The sequence below is a fragment of the Harmonia axyridis genome, chromosome 6 (genome assembly GCF_914767665.1).
Source record: "Harmonia axyridis chromosome 6, icHarAxyr1.1, whole genome shotgun sequence".
Classification (NCBI taxonomy): domain Eukaryota; kingdom Metazoa; phylum Arthropoda; class Insecta; order Coleoptera; family Coccinellidae; genus Harmonia; species Harmonia axyridis.
In genome coordinates this window covers 5,416,490-5,438,183 of record NC_059506.1, presented here as the reverse complement: position 1 = coordinate 5,438,183, position 21,694 = coordinate 5,416,490, and the positions used below count along the sequence as shown (strand labels likewise).

Below are 21,694 nucleotides of genomic sequence, written 5' to 3'. Positions count from 1 at the left end.
GTGATTCGCCTAGGTTTCTTCTGCAGCCCGTTGGGGTAAGTTACATTTCACAATTTTCTGGTTGTTCAATATTAGTAGCAAAATTCATCTGAAATTGACCGCAAACCCCTTTTGCGGACAATTATTGGTGCCGAAACCCGGGAAAATATCTTAAAACCCCCTAAATTCAGTCTAATTGTCATTTCCGTTCATCTGATTGAATTCGTGATTTGATTTTCATTCATTAATTGGGTAGTTATTGAAAATTCATAACACGGTTATCTTATCGCGCGTCATCTGTTCATTATCTTCAACGATAAACACATCGTCTGTTCTTCTTAGATTTTTCGGAATTAATTTATACCGATATACATACCGGGGTCATTCGACAATTTAAAATGCCGTCAATGGATAAATTGAAGGCCTCTTTAGCAACATCTGTCATAAAGCGCGAGAATGCATTTGCTGCGGCATCTACTCTTCTTAAATTAATAAAGGATTTGACCACAGAAGTCGATGTGGCCAACATGTGTCTGACTGAGTTGGTCAAAGTGGAAAAAACTTTCAGAGAGGCTGATGAGTTAGTTGTCCAACTCAATTCTCAGCTAGAGGAGCCTGGTCAGATCGGATCACCATCAAAATTCGAGGCATTTTTTGAAATTTGCCTACATGTACGTGCCGCCCATAGTCGTCTAACCGCATCTACGTCTGTTAAGGCGCCATCATTGTCATCGGCTGAGCTTCCTATTCCGCGGGTTGACCTGCCTTGCTTTCAGGGCAAGGTTGAGGAATGGCCCGGATTTATCGCTCTATTCGATGCCTTAGTACATCAGAACAATTCCCTGGCGCCCGTTCAGAAGTTTCACCTCTTGGCATCTGCCATCTCTGGTGAAGCAGCATCTGTCATCTCTGGATTTCAATTAAATTCGGTGAATTACCCTCTGGCCTATCAAGCCCTTCACTCCCGGTATCAAAACCCTCGTCGGTTGGCGAATCTTTATGTGAATCAGATCTTGGATTCACGGCCCGCATCTGTGTCTTCCTTACCACAATTGAAGAAATTCGTCACGACGCATCAGAATGCCATTCATGCCATCAAGGCCTTACCCATTTCAGATCTGGCTGACTTCCTCTTGTTTTCACTAGCTTTGCGCAACCTCGATATACCATCTCGCCACTTGTTTGAGGGACAGTTATCCTCTGATGACTTTCCCACTCTCGCTCAGTTGCTCGAATTCACCAATCGACAGTTGCGAGTGTTGGAAAGCACTTCCGTCACCTCATCCATTGCGCCGAAGGGATCATTAAGACCTCAATCTCCAGCAGGCTCAGCGTCTGTTTCCCCATCGTCTGTGTCTTCATCCTCTGGTGTGCATCCTCGCCGCCCTGCTTACGCTGGTGCGTGCCCTTCGTCGTCTTCCACGTGTGTGTTTTGCTCGGCGAATCATTCTGTTCGCCAGTGTCGTGAGTTCAAGGCCATGAACGTTAATCAGCGACGAGCTTTCGTGACTGAAGGGCGGCTATGTAGAAATTGCATGTCGTCTTTCCATGCCACCGCTAAGTGCAGTTCGAGTCAGAGCTGTCACACATGCGGGGGACGACACCATACAATTCTCCATCTGGCATCTGCTGCCGCGGCATCTGCTGCCACTGCATCCCCTTCCGTTTCCTATGCTGGAAGGAAATCCCTTTCAACGGCAGAACGTCCTTCTTCGCCCTCTGTTTCATCAGAGGAGCCAACCCGTGCTGTCACCTCTCGGGGCACCTCAATGAGGGCTCGATCAGCGGGGATCTCGATGATGTCACGCCGGAGCCCTGAGGCGGCAGGTTCAGTGTCGTCTCGAGCCTCGCCAGCTTCACCACCCCTTCATTCTTCCCACTCCTCTGGAAGTGGCTCCGAATGACTGCACTGGTCATCTCGCGGTTGTCTTACTCCGTCAAACAAACATCTGTCTTCGTCTTTCCGTCTGTTCTCTTCTTATCATCTGTCTTCATCTCCGCGGTCTTCTTTGCGTCAGACCAATAATCCTGACTATCTCATGCCTACCGCTTGGATACGTCTTGATAACCGGCGGAATGTCGTGTTCGGCCGTGCTCTCCTGGATTCCGGCTGCCAGCACACCCTCATCACCCGTGAGTGGGCCTCCAAGCTTCGTCTATTCATCCACCCTGAAACCATCCAACTTCGCACCTTGAGTAACGCGGATCAGTTTCGCATTCAGGGGTACGCATACGTCACTCTCTATCACCAAGGGGATCCTCCCAATCTTATCATCAAAGCTTACGTTATTGACAGCCAAATAGATCCCCTTCCTGTCAAAGCATTCAACGGCCGGTGGCCTGAGTTTCAGAAACTCAGCCTGGCTGATCCACTCTTTTTTCTTCCTCGTGCCATCGGAATGTTGATCGGCTCGGATGTGCTTCCTCATCTAGTTCTTCCTGGCACGTTGTGCCCATCGTCTGAGCTTCCAGGTGCATTATCTACCACCTTAGGTTGGGTACTTTATGGGCCGTATGCTCGCCATCGAAGGAAGACAAAACACGTGTCCTTTTCACCGGCCACTGTTCATGGTCGCATTCGACCTTCTCATCATCAGGCCTCTAGTCAAAACACTTTTCCTTCATTTTCAGCAGGGTCATCATCTGCTGTGTTTTCTCCATCCCCTTCTCAGCCGAAAGTCCTTCTATCAGAGGCCGCCTGTCATGTTCCTCCGGACAAGACTGATTCTTCTGATGCTTCTGCCCATATCTCATCAACTCAGGTGATAAGTCCTCCTTCATCTGATGTGATAAGTTCTCCTGTCATCACGGATACTCTGAGCTCCCCGCCTCATTCAGATCAGGAACTTGTCAACATCGTTCGGCGTTTTTGGGAACTCGATAAAGTACCTGACGTGCTTCCTTTGACCCCTGCTGAGAAGGAGTGTGAAGTTCTGTATCGCGCTGAAGTCACTCGTGACTCCACTGGCAGATACACTGTCGGTCTGCCCTTGTCATCTTATCGTCTGGGTACCTCTGTCAATGTGGCGACTAGGCAGTTTCTTCGGTTAGAACATCGTCTGGAAAATAACCCTGATCTTCGTGTCGCCTATCATGAGTTTATGCGAGATTATCTCACGAGTGGTCACATGGAATTGGTTCCTGAATCATTTGACCATCCTCGATATGAACCTTATTATATTCCTCATCATCCTGTACACCGTCCAGATGATCCTGCCACTAAAATTCGAGTTGTCTTCAACGCCTCTTGCGCATCTGCTAATGGGAAATCCCTCAACGATCTTCTGCTTACCGGCCCGAAGTTGCAAGCGGACATTTCCACTCTTCTGCTTCGTTTTCGTCTACATCAATTTGTTTTTACTGCTGATATTAGACAGATGTATCGACAGATCCTGATACGCCCTGAGCAGAGGGATTATCAACGCATCGTCTGGCGTTTCTCTAAACGGGAACCTCTCCAATATTATCGCCTTAACACCGTCACTTATGGAGTTTCTTCAGCTCCCTATTTGGCACTTAGGACCCTCCGACAGCTAGCTTCGGACGACGGACCCAAGTTTCCTGCTGCTAGGCAGGTTTTGCTAGATGAAATTTATGTCGATGACATCTTAACAGGTTGTTCGTCCGAGGCTGAAGGTCTTGAGTTACGTCAACAAGTTCAGGATCTGCTCATGGCGGGCGGTTTTGAGCTACGCAAATGGGCTACTAATCATCTTCCTCTTCTGGACGGTATCCCATCTGATCATCGTAGGGAATCCTCCTCTATTGACCCCCTTCTTCTTGACCGTGAACCAAGCCTCAAAATTCTGGGACTTGGATGGAATCCTGCATCTGATCACTTCTTTTATTCCGTCCGTTTAAACTCAACGACAGTCACCAAACGGAATGTGCTGAGTCAGATGGCTAGAATCTTCGATCCTTTGGGATGGCTAACTCCAGTCACTTTCTATGCCAAAATCTTCTTTCGTCAGCTCTGTCTACTTCATCTAGAATGGGATCAACCTCTCTCGAATGAGATTCAAAACCGGTGGTTGCAGTTTCAATCTCAGCTTCCCACTTTGACAGAGCTTCACATACCACGATTTCTCCCTGCCGTTTCTTCTTCTGCTCATCTCTTCATCGGCTTCTGTGATGCTTCTGAATCCGGCTATGCTGCAGTCGTTTACCTAAGCACTCCTACATCGTCCGGTCGATTCCACGTGTCTCTTCTAGCGGCCAAATGCAAAATTTCTCCTTGTAAGGCAATGTCCCTGCCTCGTCTAGAACTCTGCGGTGCCCATCTTCTCGCAAAACTCATGCATCATTTGTCTACCCGCGTTTTACAGAATCTGAGTGCTGACTATATTGCATTTTGCGATTCTTCCGTTGCCTTGTCGTGGATCCGTGGTGAGAGTCACAGGTGGAAGACATTTGTTGGCAATCGAGTCGCTGAGATACAGGATTTGATTCCTTCTAATTGCTGGAGGCATGTGATATCTGAAGACAATCCAGCTGATTGCGCCTCTCGAGGATTGATGCCCTCAGATATTCATCACCACCCATTGTGGTGGCGAGGTCCTCCTTGGTTGTCTCTCGACCCATCCTCGTGGCCTCTTTCCTCTGTCGATTCATCTCAAACGGAACAGGTGGACGACGAAGCAAAGCCGATCTCCTCCTTAATGTTAGCGGCCATTTCCAATGAACCCACCTTCATAGAACGTTTCTCTTCGTATCTTCGTCTCAAGCGCGTAACTGCCTTTTGTCGACGTTTCATGGTAAATGCCCGTCGTCCATCTTTCCCTCGCTCAGGTTTCCTCTCCTCTATTGAGCTTCAAGAAGCTGAAATTTGTTTGATACGTCTAGTTCAGTCTCTGCATTTCGCTGAGGAGCTAGCTGAACTTAAAAAACCTTCTTCTCGTCATCGGCTTGTCATGAAACTCCATCTCTTTCTCGACAATCATGAACTTATACGTGTCGGTGGTCGCCTTTCAGCCTCCTTACTACCTTATAAACACAAACATCCTGTTCTCCTACCCAAAAATCATCATCTCACGCATCTGATCATTGATGATGCCCATTATCGTCTACTTCACGCCGGTGCTTTAGCTACGCATTCGTTCATTCGTCGACGGTTCTGGATCTTGGATGGCCGCAACGTAGTTCGTAACCGTCTATGAAAATGTAACCGATGCTTCTCCTGCAAACCTCGTCCTCTCATTCAGCCAATGGGCAATCTTCCGCCTGAGCGGTTATCTTCTGCTATGGCTTTTCTTACCACTGGCGTTGACTACGCCGGTCCATTTTACGTGACGAGTGCGCGACTGCGCGGAGCCGTCAGCACCAAAGCATATCTAGTCGTCTTCATCTGTTTCACTACTAAAGCGGTTCACCTAGAGTTAGCGTCTGAGCTATCCACTTCAGCTTTCATTGCTGCTTATCGTCGCTTTGTTGCACGCCGAGGTCATCCTTCTGTTATCTTTTCGGATAACGGGACCAACTTCGTGGGTGCGCATAATTACCTTCGTGACCTTGGCCGCTTATTGGCTGCTCCACAACATCAACAAAGTCTGTGTGATGCCGCCTCTTCCTCTGGCACTGACTGGCGATTCATACCTCCTTCCAGCCCTCACTTTGGCGGCCTTTGGGAGGCTGCTGTCAAATCTGCTAAGCATCATCTCACTCGCGTTATCGGCGAGCAAAAACTCACGTACGAGGAGTTTCTCACCGTCTGTACTCAGGTGGAGGCAATTCTCAACTCTCGTCCTCTGTATCTCCCTTCGTCTGATCCTTCTGATTTTGAAGCTCTCACACCAGGGCATTTTTTGGTTTTTCGCTCCCTCACCGCTCCTCCTGATAACGATGTGAGTTCCGTATCAGTAAACCGTCTGTCTCGCTGGCAACTAGTCCAACGATTTCAGCAGGACTTCTGGAAGCGTTGGCGTACGGAGTACCTGCACACCTTGCAGCAACGTCACAAATGGTTACACCCATCTACTTCTATCCTTCCAGGTACCGTTGTCGTCATTCGGGATGACAATCTTCCTCCTCTAAAGTGGTCTATCGGTCGTATATCATCTGTTTTTCCGGGAACTGATTCCACAACCCGCGTTGCTGATGTTGCCACTGCGTCTGGGACAATTCGGCGACCAGTCGTTAAATTGTGTCCTCTTCCAACTCAGTAGATTGCTCCTGAATTATTTCGTCTGTTCACTTCTTCAGTTCAGTTATCTTACTGAAGGGACACTTCAGGGCGGGCGGCATGTTCAGTCGTGAACTACGGTCGTATTTCTTCTCGAACGACCCCGGTAGAATCTGATTTCGTATCGGCTGTCAGCGGAGAAACAGAACAGATTTTCAATATCGATCGTACGTGCTAAATAGAAAAGTTTCAAAAGAGACAAATCAATTAATCTTCTGATAAATAATCATAATTAAGTTTGATTTATTTTCATCTATCTTCTGCTTCGTCATCTACTAGTGTTAGTGAACAAAATAATATTGGGCAACTATTCGTGAAGTGCCCTGAATTTATCATCAACCAGGTGAAGCCATAGGTACTTAAGGGAGGTAAATTCCCCTGAATTCCCTTCCTTGAAACCTCCTTTTTGGAACCAGATTAGCGGTGATTCGCCTAGGTTTCTTCTGCAGCCCGTTGGGGTAAGTTACATTTCACAATTTTCTGGTTGTTCAATATTAGTAGCAAAATTCATCTGAAATTGACCGCAAACCCCTTTTGCGGACAATTAATAAATTTATATAACTAGGTTACTTAGAACTACTCATATTGATACCTATTTATCGAATTATATCATTGCTTGACTAATGAATCATCAAAAATAATGAGAATTCAATTGGAAATATTTCACTTATGAAATGTATTTATTTTGAAAATATATTCGGCATATTAGACGACTATTATAAAATAATTAAGATTTTATAGAGAAGTCAGTGTGCCCTGAAAAAAAATATATAGAATTTCAGAGTACCTGTCCAAATATTTCTGAGGAATTTTTCCAATATTGTGTAAAGATACCTTAGATTTAAAGACAATGTATCTTTGGCACAATTCTTGTGAAATGCCAAATAAAACAGATAATGTCACATATGAAAGATCACATTTCAATTTTGTTAAAACTAAAACAATACGCTGCTTGATTGTTAAACGATGTGATTTTTAATCACTGTAAATAGATTGTACTGCTTTTACTATTGTATCTAATAGTTTCATATTATTGAGACCAGTAAAACTTTTTAGAGCACTATCTGTTGTTATCAGGTCACACAAAGAAGATACTTTAGGAGTATTCACTTGCACTTCGAAATCCTTAAAAGTTTTAGGCCCATTATAATCAGGCTGACCCTGAAGAAGCTGTAATAGACCTTGTGCTACCTTCGATTTCATCTTGGGAAGTAGATTGTAGAGCAGGTTCGATTTCTTCACAAGAGCATTCTTCAGCAACAAGTTTCTCTTTGTTTCAATCTTTCAGATCTACTACTAGAACATTTAGGTTCTTCCTTTGTGGTAGTAGATCCAACAGGAAGATTTCTGGAAGGACAAGCAGTTTTTTTCAAAAATTTTTTCTGTGTAGAACTGGAATCTGTTAACGATTATTATTATTATCCCCATAAATATAATCTAAAATTTCATGTGCTATCAGTGCTTACCTCGATATAAATAATCATCATCGATAAAATGCAGGGAACATACTTTCATATATTTCTTGTCACTGGTTTATCGATTTTGAATATCAGTTGCCAAGCTTTTTGTCGATCCATCAGCACTTTACTTTACCAGTTTGAGGGAAAGCGTGGAACTTGATATTTGAACTTTTTTTCTCAAGAAGAACACTGAGGAACTGAACAATAGCGATTCAAACGACTCATAACTACTGAAATTATTTAAAAAATATATAAATATTTGTAGAATATCATACAAAAACAAAGCAAAATGGAAGAACCTCAGAGGAATGAATAGGACTGATTACTTTTGAGGCAGGAACCATGTCAACATTTCTAGTTACTCTGATTGTCACCAGGTGGCGTAGCGCTTATGTTGATTCGCCTATCGAAATATGTGAGACTAAAAATATCGATATTTATCGATATATCTCTGTAATATTTTGGTGTGCGAAAATTCTGTTGAATTCAATAAAGTTTTTCTATCATAGAGGAGAATAATAAGATTCAGATGAGTAGATTCAGTTGAAAACGACATATTTAGTAGTTTGCTCCCATTTTTATGGAGTATTTTCGTTAAGCAGAATTTCAGAGTTTTGCAATTCTACATATCGATATTTATTTTAGAGCATCCAATTGAATATTTTTTAATATTTCGCATTATGAATTCGACCACACGAAACATATTATGATCTAGTTGCATTAGTCAAAAATTCTAATTTATCTAACCAGAACCAGTTGAAAACACAGAAAGATATTCGAAAGCGGCCGTTGAATAATATTCCTATTTTATTGTTTTTATTTATTTCTTTAGCTCTCAGCAATATTGAGTCATAATTTTTTATTTTCAATGTTTAGAATTTAAAAACTGAATTATATATCGAAAATATTCGATATTTATTTTATAGTCCGCTAAATCAGGTTTTTCGACTAATGGAACTAGAGTATAATATGTTTCGTGAGGTCGAAATCATAAGGCGAAATATGAAAAAATATCGAATTTGATACTCTGAAATCGATATACCTAAATATATCGATAGAATCGGTTGAAAATATCGACAATCGATAGTATCGGAATTAAAAATATCGACGTTGTTTATGGAAAATTTTCTGAAAAAAATATCGATTTTTCGATATATCGAACCTATATAATAATATAGATGTGACCTAGGAGTCACAATAGACCAGCAGCTGAAATGGGACAAACATCAAAAATTTAACTAATAAAATAAGAGAATTGCTATCCAAGTTTAAACACTTACGCAATCTGATAAACGACATCAAATATTTAAAGATATTTTACAAGGCTCTGGTAGCATCACAAATGAGTTATGGAATAGTTGGATGGGGTGGAGCTTGTCAGAGCCACTTAGAGGATTAGAAACAATTCAGAAATACAGGGTGTCCCATAAGTGGCACGTCACAGTGACACCGGAGGTAGGTCAGCTAAAGAGGGACCTAACCAGCCTAACATGACCCCAGTAAAAGTTGCATGGTTTTCGAGTTATTACCAAATTACGTTTTTTAGTGAATTTTGCGTCGAATACGCGTTCACTCGACGCAGCCCGGGCCATATCGGAAATTAGTTTAAGAAAATTGAATCGTAATTTTATAAAACGGTGTCATTTATGCATTAGAGTCCGAGGGAAACAGTTTGAACATTTACTTACTGTAAGTTAGATTTAAGAATTAAATAAATAATCGAAAGTTAAGTCTGTTTTTAATTAATTTACCTATTTTTTCAATAATATTCCTTTTTCGCTTCCCCTAATCCATCTTTTTCCCTATTGTGACTTTAACAAATAATAACAAAGCCCGGTATCAAATGTAATGTCATAGCAAGCGGCAAAATTACCTGATAGCGGGGTTCCTAGTTTCAACTTAGTTAAGTAGGGCATCGGTAAAATGATGAAAATACCTAGTTTTATGGACAAAAGATTCGTGTATTGTACCATTTCTAAATCTGTCTAAAATGCCCAATTTTTTGATGTTACTTGCTCGTTTTGTTTCAAGGATTTTTTTTCACAGCAGGTGTCCAAAGTCGAAGTTCTCATTTTGCTAGCAATTGAAATCAAGATTTATCCATTAATTTACGGAAATCCACATAACTTTTTGACAGAATCATACTCATGTCATCTTAAATAACTATTTAAGATTCCATTACAACAAAAAAAAATAAGCTTCGAGAGCTTTCCAGCGGAATTCTGACCCTGACAATGTTAAAAAAGGTGAAAATTCACTAAAAAACGTAATTTGGTAATAACTCGAAAACCATGCAACTTTTACTGGGGTCATGTTAGGCTGGTTAGGTCCCTCTTTAGCTGACTTACCTCCGGTGTCACTGTGACGTGCCACTTATGGGACACCCTGTAGATACTAAAAATCACATTTAAAGAAACAACGTACTTTTTCTAGTCAAAATTATTTGAATTGGCAGGAGTACACGATGTAATTAAAAAAAACGCGGGTAAACGGCGGGAGTAACTATGACTCTCTTAACCTAGCTTCGCTATAAAGGCATTTCCAAGAACAGAAACACCATCACAAAAATCTGCATTTTTCCATCTAAAAGTTTTCGTAGAAATCTTCAAAATCCATCAAATAGAAATTGAATTATGAATTAAAATCAAATCATCATTTTCAATTGAAATCTCATTTACCTCGATTATTGTTAATATAAAAACCGAGAGAACGCTGTTTATCGCGGAATATATACTGCCCCGGCCAAAAGTGTGTCCCTCCATGTACACTGGCACTAACTAAAAGTGGAATATTGCAAAATCGGCTATAACAACCAGCCCAATAGGCCTTTCTGGGAAATTCAAAAACGATTGGGCAGCTGAGATCATTGGACATATGTCCTGGCGTTCTGCGACGGCGCAATGGAGAGAAGATAAAATTGTCAAATTTATGGACATGGCAGTTCTTGGATCAATTTGGGAGATAGTCCACAACATCATAAGGACCTGAGTGAGCGATAATCAGCTATAATCCGGATGTGGAGGACCTGCAACAAAAAGTTAAGTATGCTCTCCAGTTTGGTAGGATTAGTTAGGTGCGTTAGCGAACCCTTCCAAATCGACACCTAACCCTCACATAACTCAAGAACGGCTTGTCCGATTTGAACAAGATGGGGCTCATTGGAGAGCTGGGGTTCGGCTCTTTCTTTTGGGACCCATGCGCATTAGCTCTGACGCCCCGGGAGGAGTTTTTTAGACGGCTCGTTGGATTTGCCCCTGACTGGAGGGAGGGCACTTGGCCGGACGTATTGGCGACGTCTACCTAGGGTGGGAGCCCTACGGCGCTTTGGATGTCTGGAAATGAGCCTAACAAACGACATACAAGCGAGCACGACGACTGCGGGAGGTTAATTATCAAAGTCAGTCTTGATCCTCATGTGCCCTCAGTTGACGGCTGCCCGCCGACGTTGCTTCCCTTCCCTGGCACCCGTGTCACACAACCTGCGGATAATAATTTGTGTGAGAGATCTAAACGTTGTGGACGTGATTTTTGTGTGTATTCGTAAATTGTTAAAAATTTGATTTTATTCATTGCTGGTGTGAGAATTTTATTGTTGTCCCGCATAGCTGCGAACACAGTATGCATCCATGTATATGCGGCAAGTCCTACGTCACGGAAAGGGGTCTAAAAGATCATAAAAGGAAATACTGCCGAGGGCCACCCAATGAGGACTGCCCTGACTGGCTATGCCAGTACTGCGGCCTAACAAAAACTATATGGTCATGAGGAAACATCTTTCCATGGCCCATCCACAAGAATACAACCAGGAGTTATACATAGAGGTAGAGTCCAGCAGTCGTTGTCTATTTTGGACGGACGGCGAAAATGAAGAGATGGCAAGGCTGGAGGCCACCTATGAGGGGGATGGACTTCTGGACTATCTGGCATCTAGGATCGATAGACCTAGAGAGGATAAAAGGAAAAAGCGGTATGGAATGCAGTACAAAAATACCCTAGAACGCATCAAACGTGAGATGGAAAATCAAGTCCTCATCACAAAAGAGAACTTATTGTCGGCTGGTCCCTCTAGACCGAACACCAGGTCTAGAGCTCACTCTAATCCTATCGGTGCTAGGGCGCTTTTTGCTGCAAGAGATCGGGCATTGTCGGAGCGTGCGGAGTCCGTTTCCCCTGCGCCATACGGGGACGATGTTGGGTCTCCGCTTGAGGTGAGAATTGAGCCCGAGGAATTTGTTTACAATCCGCCCGATATACGACTGCCTGTTCCGGCCTCCGTTGTCGGTGTGGTGGAGCCGGATGAGGCTTCGAGATCCCCCTGAAGTGTGCAAACCATGTCCGAGGGTGGAGTTCCTAGGCAGATTGAGCCCATTCAGCAGGAGCGCGGCTCCGATGAGATTCCGCAAGAGGCAGGGGATCCATTGTTAAGGCATCTCCTGCAAATGTGCGTCGCTTATGACGATACAAGAGCGATCGAGATCTGTCGGCTCGTGTGTATTAAGGTGGATGGCTTCAGGGGGGCGTTTGATGACTGGGTGGCTGAGATTTGCCGTAAATACGGCAGACAGTCGGGTGGTGGACCTTTGAGGGCTAGTGAAACCTCAACTCAAGAAGGTGGAAGAAGTAGGAGGAGAGCTCTTCAATTCAAACTCATGCAGCATAAATTTCGGACGAATAGAGAGCAGTTGGAGGTTCTGGACGGTGAGCATTCTGGCCCGCAAGAGGGAGGATATCATATGTGAATACAAGAGAATTTTTGAGACAAGACCACTAAGAGACAGCGCTCCAATAACTGATGCAAAAGTAGATCAATGCATGGTATACAGCCCCATCGACTCAGCTACCATCTTAGAGACGATTAAGGAATTCGGGAACACATCAGCTGGCCCGGACGGCATAGACTCTGCGCGTCTCAGAAAAATCCTGGTGCACATCTTAGAGTTCTCTTTCAACCTGATGCTGCTGTCTAGATATGTCCCGAAGATGCTGCGCACCAGCAGAACGGTTTTGATCCCAAAGGGTGATCAAGACAGGGAAAACGTTAATAATTGGCGTCCTATTGCTGTAACATCTATTCTCCTAAGAACTATTAATAAAATAATGGCTAAGAGGTTATCTGGGGCGATTGGCTTAGATGAGTATCAGAGAGGATTTACTAGCGTAGACGGATGCTTTGCTAACATCATTACCCTCCAGACAATCATAAAGGGTAGAAGGAAGTCAGGAAAACCAACAACTTTAATAACCTTAGACTTGAAGAAGGCATTTGACAGCGTCTTTCACTCGTCCATCCGGAGAGCGCTACGGAGATTCAGAATAGATGAAAGCACGTCGGAATACGTAATGGCAAACTTCGAAGACCAGAAGACTACTGTATTTTGTGCGGGGATGGAGGTTGGCTCAGTGAATATTTGTAGATGTGTCAAGCAGGGTGACCCCCTATCGCCGATTCTGCTCAATATGATCTTGGACGAACTAACGACCTCGCTAAAGATCAGGAAGGGTATCCAGATTGGCGAGACCAACCTGTCGGTTTTGGGATACGCTGACGATCTCCTCCTAATGGCCGAAAATACCAAGGACGCACAGTTTCTCCTTAAGTATGCATGTAAATTCTTCGATGACCGATCTCTCACGCTGAACCCCGAAAAATGCACCTCTCTAACCTTAGCGGTTGTCCCTTTTAAGAAAAAACAGCCATATACTGTTCCCAATACGCAGACGATATCAAATCATTTTATGATGCACGCTTTCCTGATGTCCTTCGAGGTGATCTGGTGCGGTTGGATGGGTGGTGTCACCAATGGCTCCTCCCTCTGAACGTGGATAAATGCAAGGTCCTTCATCTTGGTGGATACAACCTGAGGCATCAATACTTTTTTGATGGCCGTGTTCTGGAGTCATGCAGGCAGCATAATGACCTTGGTGTCATAATTACAGAGGATCTCTCCTGGTCTGCCCATGTGGATAATTTAGTCTCTAGAGCCAGTAAGATGTTGTACCTGATTCGGCGGGTGTTTCCCAGATGTTCGATTGTCACTTGCAGGCAGCTTTATGTAACCTACATCCGACCGATTCTCGAACACGCCGGCCCCACGTGGTCTCCTCACCTGATTTGTGATCAACAACGTTTGGAGAGAATACAGCGCTCTGCAACCAGGATTCCTTTTGGACGAGTTCTACCATCTTACGAGGAGAGACTGCAGATGTTCCGGTTGAGTAGTTTTAGTGACCGTCGTGTCCGGGGTGACTTGATTGTGACTTATCGCATCTTAAACAATTTTATTGGTGGTGATCTCGCTGACATCTTTATGATGAACGAAAGTTAGTTATACCACGAGGTGTTTCGTACACGTGCGAGAGAGTCTTTCCTGCCGAATCGGGTATTCGGTAGGTGGAACTCTTTACCGGAGAGTGTCGTGGGTGCTGAGAGTGTGAATTCGTTCAAAAACAGACTAGACTCTATTTTTGCTTAGAATGTTTTTTGTTTTGTTTCTTACATTTATCTCCTAAGGTGTTTATTTTTCTTTTTTGTATGAGATTTATAGGCCATATGGCCTCATCTCAGTATCTGTTTATAATAATAATACTGCAGAAATGCCCACTCGGACACACTAAGAGAATGAACCGCCATGATTTTGTAGTCAGGCGGATAGTCAGCATGGCACGGAACAGGGGTTGGACAGTCGAGGAGGAACCACATATACGGGACACAAGGGGTATATTTAATAAACCCGACATGATATGTACTAGGGAAGACCTTTTAATTGTCGCCGATGTGGGTGTTTCGTGGGAGTCCCCTCGTTTATTGTCTGAGACGTATCACCTAAAAAGGGCTATATATAATCAGTCAGAGTTCCTCGAGACCTTGTCCCAGCGTTATCCGGAGAAGAGCATTGAGGCCCTTCCTTTTGTTATCGGAGCAAGGGGTTTCTGGTGCCGCGAGAGTGATTCCCTCCTAAACTCCCTTTCCATCAACACACAGCGCAATAGAAGAGAACTGGTCACGACCACAATGCGGGGAAGCTGGTCTATCCACATGGATGTATCCCGCAGAACTTGGGATTGACTCCTTCCATTTCCTCCTTCACCATCTGCCAGAATCGGCGGTGCTTGTGCGGAATATGGTGGTCGTGTGCGGGTTATGGCCTTTTCCGTGTATCGAGGTGAGAGTGAGCGCACATGTGGCTGTTCCGGTCGACGTTGATCATGGTCCTCGGCAGGGTCATCACTTGGCAAGGATGTGGCGCAGAACATGGGTTTTCTTCAGCTACCTCTGGCAACAGCAGCAGAGCGGAATGTATCTTGTGCGTGTGTTTGAATCCGAGTGCGAGTTAATGGCCTGTTCCGCGTTAAAACGTGAGGATGTGCAATTCAACTGCTTATTTTTTTATATATATAGCAATTTATTACCTTTTTTGATTGTACATTGCCAATGCAACCTTATATCTTGTATTTATTGTGTTTATATTCATGAGTGTATATTTGCCTATGTTTTGGATATTGTAATTGATGTAAATGAAAACCTGCACCGCAGGAAACTTGTACACTTTACTTGAATAAAGATATTTATAGCCAAATGCCTCGTCATCTAATTAGTGACGCGCATAAATGGATTAACGAGATTCTCATTGTCCCTACCTACTATCTAGCGAAACCACTGCCAAGGGAACGGGCTTGGAAAATTAGGACATCAAGTTGGGTAAGATACCTGTGAAAATACCTCAACATGATTACGGAATCAGGACAGAAGATCATACTTACCAGGCACCAAGATGTAGTAAAAGTGTGGGACAGAGAAGCCATGCCTACTTGGCCCCAAAAATATTCAACATAATCCCTGAACACCTGAAGGAAGTAAAAAGTATTAGACTATTCAAGAAACGTTTAAAAATGTGTCTTAATGGTGAAACCAGATTTATCATTAGCAACGTGATAAAAAAAATGAACTTACCCGAAACATGACAATTATACCCTATGATGACGATATCAAACCAAATAAGACGCACACTTACCCGATTAGAGACAACAAAATCCTGGCATTGGCATGGACTACCGAATGGGACTTCCTGTATTTCGAGTACTTTCATATGGTGGTGGATGGTAGTGTCTGGGTTCGAAGCATCCAAGTCTTCACTTGTACTTTTTTAGATTTCATAACTTTTGTTTCCTTTCTTTGCAGAACAGTTTTAGAATGTAGAATTAATTTAGTATCACGTACAGGTTAATATACTCTGTCAGTATACAGGGAGTCCCGTAAAGACCACGTCAAACCGAGGGAGGATGTATATCAAAGGATAACCCACCTGCTATGACAAAATTCCCATTATAAAAGTCTTACCGTTTTCGAGATATTCATTTTTTTTTAAATAATGAAGGTGAAATTTTATGGCCTCCTCGTTCACCTGACCTTAATCCCATGGACTTTTATTATTGGGGATGCCTAAAAGACAAAGTATACGCAACACCCATACGTGATGAAGCCGAATTGAGAGAACGCATCCGCAATTCGGCTTCATCACGTATGGGTGTTGCGTATACTTTGTCCTTTAGGCAGCCCCAATATTAAAAGTCCAGAGGATTTAGGTCTTCATGTACCCATCCTTGGTACAGGAAGACTCGTCGCTCCAAATGATCTTCTTAAAGAAATCTGGATCTGCATGATGTTTTCCAAAATTTGCCGGCAAACTTGAATTTCGTTGAGGTGAATAATTATGCGAGTAATATTTTCGCACGTAAACAATTGCCATTGTCACTAAGTAATGCAATATTGAAGATTTCTTGACAGAATTGACAAACTTGATTTTGTCAGAAACGTACCCATTTGGATAAAAACAGCCATATCTTTTTTCTTTGAATAACAAATGACTTGTGTGATACCTCTCTGAAATCACTATAAAATAGACAATTTATTGCTGTAATGTGCAGCAGTAGCTTGGTACATTTTTTTTCCACTACGATCGGCAAAACTTCATGAACAAAATAATCCACTACCAAAATTTCCAATAAAAATATTTCTCATAGCCCCCCTTTAAAATATTCGGAGGATGTTTTTAACGTAAACGTTGAAATCATTCTTCAGCAATATTTTACTGAAAAAATTAACCAAAAAGATGTAAAATTGTACCAACCGTGAGGACAAAACTATAAAAAGGGGCAAAAATTCATTATTTTCAAAAAAAAAAATATCTCGAAAACGGTAAGACTTTAATAATAGAAATTTTGTCATAGCAGGTGGGTTATCCTTTGATCTACATTCTCCCTCGGTTTGACGTGGTCTTTACGGGACACCCTGTATATTACCTCTGTGATAAACTATGTTTATTTGTTGAAGTTCTCGAATAAACTTTATCATTATTATATTATTATTATTATAATTGGCCATCCCTAGGTTTCTATACTACTAAACCAGGGTCGTCGCTAGGGGGTAGGTAGAGTAGGCGGTCGCCTAAGGCAACAAAATGCAAGGGATTTCATGCGTGACCAACGAAAATCACATATGTAGAAATTAAAAGTACCGAATGAGAATCAATTCGATCAGCAACAATAGGAAGGAATACCGACAAATTTAATTAACATCAAAAACCTTCAGAAGTGCCGCATTATGCATTATACTCAAAATATCCAGATGTCCGGATATCTCATAGTGCTGTTTACGAGTTATTGACCCTAAAAAAAACATGCCGCTTTGCTGAACGTTGCCGAATTTCATTGCCACTTGGGGCGGAGTTTTGGATTATTTTTCCTTCAAACCAATCAGAATGTTGATTCCTCAGAATGGAATGCAAAATATAGGAGAAACGATTCCCTTTCACCATTTCCAACTTATCCTTAAGAAATAAAAGATGTTTTTCAGTTCATACCGCATTCCAATATAATATAATATTTTTCATTTTTTGTATCAAATTAACAAGTTTTGGGCGTGGGCGTATTCGAATTCAGAATGATGGTTCATCCAGATCATCCGATTGTTTCACTCGACAATCTTCAAGAAAAAAGAAACAAAATGCTCAAGCTTTTTCTGTAGTCGAAACTGAGGTAAAGAACCTGAAACCGCCGAGTCCGCTTTAGAGGGGAGGCAAATAATGGAGGGCGGCATTATCTGCTTTTTCCGAGAAATTTGGTTCCCCAGAAAAATGTATCAAATATTTTTTTTTAATTTCAAGGAATTTCACAGATGATCTGTTGCATCAAATTAACTAGTGTTGGGCACGGCGCATCCGAATTTAGAATAATGGTTCCTCCGCATCATCCTATTGTTTTAACTCGATTATCTTAAAGAAAAAAAAACAAATATTCAAGATTTTTATGAAGTCGAAACTGAGCAGATGAACCTGAAACATCAAGGCCCGCTCTAGAGGGACAGCAAATAATGGCGAGCGGCATTTCTATTTATCCGAGAAATCTGGATTCCTGGAAGCATGAATTATATATTTTTCTTTTAATTACAACGAATTTTACAACTTATTTTCAAATTCACTAATCTCAAACATATTCTCATAAAGAATATGTGCAGCATCTATTCGGGTTAAAAATGAAGCTTGATCTGCATCATCCGGATGTTTTATTTAATCATTTTGAAAAAGAAAAAAGAAATGTTCGAGCGTTTCATTAAGTCGAAACTCAGCAGAAAACTGTTTTAGGGCAACAGTTTGGCTTGCGACGGCACTGTACTATACTATAATTTTGAAAATGACAACACTGAAGTATTGCAGACAACTATACGATATGTCCATTCTATGAAAGTGTTATGTTGTTCAGTGCGTCATCAACCACACAATACCACTTACTAGGGTGGGAATGGATACTCTCAAATATCTGGTTAGGGATATTTGTTGGGATTTTATATGGGATACTAATGTGGCGGCTTCTCATAAAGCCCACATAGCAACAATAATAAAACACAGCACTCAGTGGCCTAGAGGCTCAGACTGTGTTCTCACTCACCGAGTTGCAACAAGGTCCCGGGTTCGAGTCCCGGCGGCTCCCGATAATAATAAATTCCCCAAGCGTCTGTGACACGGCACACACAATTATACCAAAGTCACACTGATGAGTCCGGTGTGTGTGCCAGGGACGAAACGCATAAGTAGGCATATGTGAAATCCTACGCTTATATTGGTACAGAGAGCAAGTTTGATACGTTTGTGACATTTATAAAGAATTGTGTGGATTTATCATTTCCCCCAAAAACATATAAGCATTCTGTTAACTCCTTGCCTATTTCTTGGTTCAGTAATGATCTGAAAAATATGCGCGAGAGATTAATTTTTTATAGAGATCTTGTTGAAGTTTATAAGACACCCTATGCGAAGAAAATAGTAAGTGACTGTCAAAAATTATATCGACGTGAAATTAAGATTGCAAAAAAGCCATATAATGACAACTATATCCGGAAACACAATTATAATCCAAGATCTGTATGGAATGTTATCAAAAGTAGTACCATAGTATAAGGAATGGATAGTAAGCCAACCGCCGTTTGACGGCAAGGAGCTGGTCACTTGGAGTCGTTACTGTAGTTGGAACCGGTGTTTTACGGGTTGCATATATCGAACACTATTGACTACCCAAAGTGGAGAAGTAACTCGATAATAGATGGCGCTGAATCATGAGCTATAGATGGCGCAGAAATAATACGATAATTCATTCAGTGGCGTGGTTGAAAAGGGGTCGCATGACATTGCCAACAATTTTTATGTTATTATTAAGTTACCACTACATTTGAATATTTATTCGAATAATTGCGATTTGCATTACGATAAAAGTTTGAATGATCACTTAACTCTCTATTCAGGAATAATTAAAACAAATTGATAGATACAATTGAATTAAAATTATTCATATAATAGTAGAAAGTGGTTTCATCCGAAGAAATATGAATAGAATTGGGATATTATCAATGAAAAAAATATAAAAATTGAATATAAGATTCAAACATATGAATTTAGCAATAAAGAGTTCTAAAAATAATAATATAAGATTCCACATTCGAAATGTAATGTCGTCTTTTAAATCGTTGGAAAAGTTTTTTCATTTGAAATCTTGCTTTTCTGTTTCCTATGCATTGTGATTTTTAGACATTTCTCTATTTCAGTGGTCAAAAATTTTTTTATTCTGAATTGAGAACCGACGAATCTTTCTATTCTTTTAAACCTGGGGTCTGGAAATGTACACACATCCTCTTCTAACTAAACTGAATCAGAAAAACAAAGTGTTTTGAATCATTCATAGAATTGAGGACGAAGTGTATTCTTGGAGGATTTAATGTTCTCAAAATCCGCTCGATCATTGTTTTGGTATCTGTATACCTGTAATGAGAATGAATTTATTTATGGCATTTAGATTGTATTGCTGTGTCCCAGCGTAGGATTACTGCGTCTACATAAGGATCTATAATTGTATTTTGAACGTTGTCATGTAATGAAAATTATTTATGGATTTCCAAAATGAGGTTTTTGATTGAGAATTAGTCTCGAAAATTAGCTCCGCTTTGTATGATCGGTATTAATTTTCTCGATAATTTGGAACAATGAGCAATAATGAATGATACTGCTAGTCTACTTGGATGATTTTTTTATGCAATTTTTTTAACGAAAATTGTTTTGGGGTTTGAGGATGCATTAAATTGAATTTGTATTTTAGTATATCCTGAAACATACTAATAATAATAATAATAATAATAATAAACTTTATTGATCCTTCCTGACATTAAACAAATGTATAGGACAAGTCATATAAAAATAGTATACAATTTCATAGAGAGAAAAAGAACAAAAAAAAAAAACAGATTCAAAGAATGGAGTCCCTAAGGAACTCTCCAACACTATAGTAGCATCCTTTAATCAATAGCAACTTTACTTCTCGCTTGAAAGACCTTCCATTCATTGATTTCAACCTACTAGGCAAACGGTTGTACAATTTAATGCCCATAAAGCCCGGTGAGGACTTATATTTAGCTGTACGATGTTTGGGGAAGGCTATGGTATCAGTATGGCGTGTTTCATACCCATGAAAGTCAGAGCATCTCTTGTATTTACTGATGTTAAGGTGGATATAATTGAGGCAATTAAGAATGTAAATACATGGGAAGGGAAGCATACCAAATTGACCGAAAATCGGACGACATGAATCGCATGGCCGAAGTCCGAAAATAAGTCGTACGATACGCTTCTGAGAAATGAAAACTCGACTTGACACTGTCGAGGAGCCCCAAAGAACCACGTTGTAATTTAGATGACTGTAAACCATGCTGTAATAAATAGTGAGTAGCTCCTCGACAGGAAGACAACTCCTGAGACGCAATAAGGCATAGTAAGCACTGTTCAGCCTCCCACAAACATGATCAATGTGGAGATGCCACCTAAGGTTTCCGTCCACATATAAGCCCAGAAATTTCACGTCGTCGGTCGCCCTCAATTCTTCCTGTTTGTGTTTTATAATGAAGGGTTCGACACTCGGGTTATCTTGATTCCGAAACCTAACTATTACCGACTTCGTCATATTGAGAATAAGTGCGTTTCTGTGGCACCAATCAATGAAATACTGTACTATCGTTTCGCACAGCGACTTCAATTCCTGCAAACTTTCCGCTCCAATAGCGATAGAAGTATCATCAGCGAACATTATGAGAGTATGGGCTACAACGTATGCAGGCAGATCATTAATAAATAATAAGAACAGAAGCGGGCCCAGTACAGATCCCTGAGCGACACCCATGTTGTTGGTGTATTCGTCAGATGAACCGTCATTCAATCTCACATAAACTTTTCGATCAGATAGAAAACTCTTGACCCAATCAAGAAACACGCCCCTGAATCCCATCTGATACATCTTATTCAAAATGAAGTCATGTTGCAGCGTGTCGAATGCCTTCGACAGATCAAAAAAAATACCCGCCACGTAGTCACCGCCATCCAGGCAGCTGTAAACATACTCGAAAAATTCACAACCGGCCGATTGTGTCGACCTGCCATGCCTGAAGCCATGTTGTTGACTCGATAGTATGGAATACTTTGTCAAATAATTGTACATGCGATTATATATGACTTTCTCTAAGATTTTTGACAATTGGCTAAGG

General features: G+C 41.6%; 2 protein-coding genes across 2 annotated transcripts; both read left to right on the top strand.

Moving 5' to 3' along the window:
• Window positions 1-377: 377 nt before the first annotated feature.
• Window positions 378-1,883, top strand: LOC123682468. The gene has a single exon (XM_045621081.1). It carries the CDS (start codon window positions 378-380, stop codon window positions 1,881-1,883), a length of 1,506 nt encoding a protein of 501 aa, XP_045477037.1.
• Window positions 1,884-2,018: 135 nt separating this feature from the next.
• LOC123682467 lies at window positions 2,019-5,135 on the top strand. The gene has a single exon (XM_045621079.1). The coding sequence runs from the start codon at window positions 2,019-2,021 to the stop codon at window positions 5,133-5,135; it is 3,117 nt and encodes a 1,038-aa protein (XP_045477035.1).
• Window positions 5,136-21,694: the final 16,559 nt, after the last annotated feature.

Coding starts and splice junctions, on each gene's coding strand:
- LOC123682467 (XM_045621079.1), top strand. CDS start 2,019: ATGCCTACCGCTTGGATACGTCTTGATAACCGGCGGAATGTCGTGTTC.
- LOC123682468 (XM_045621081.1), top strand. CDS start 378: ATGCCGTCAATGGATAAATTGAAGGCCTCTTTAGCAACATCTGTCATA.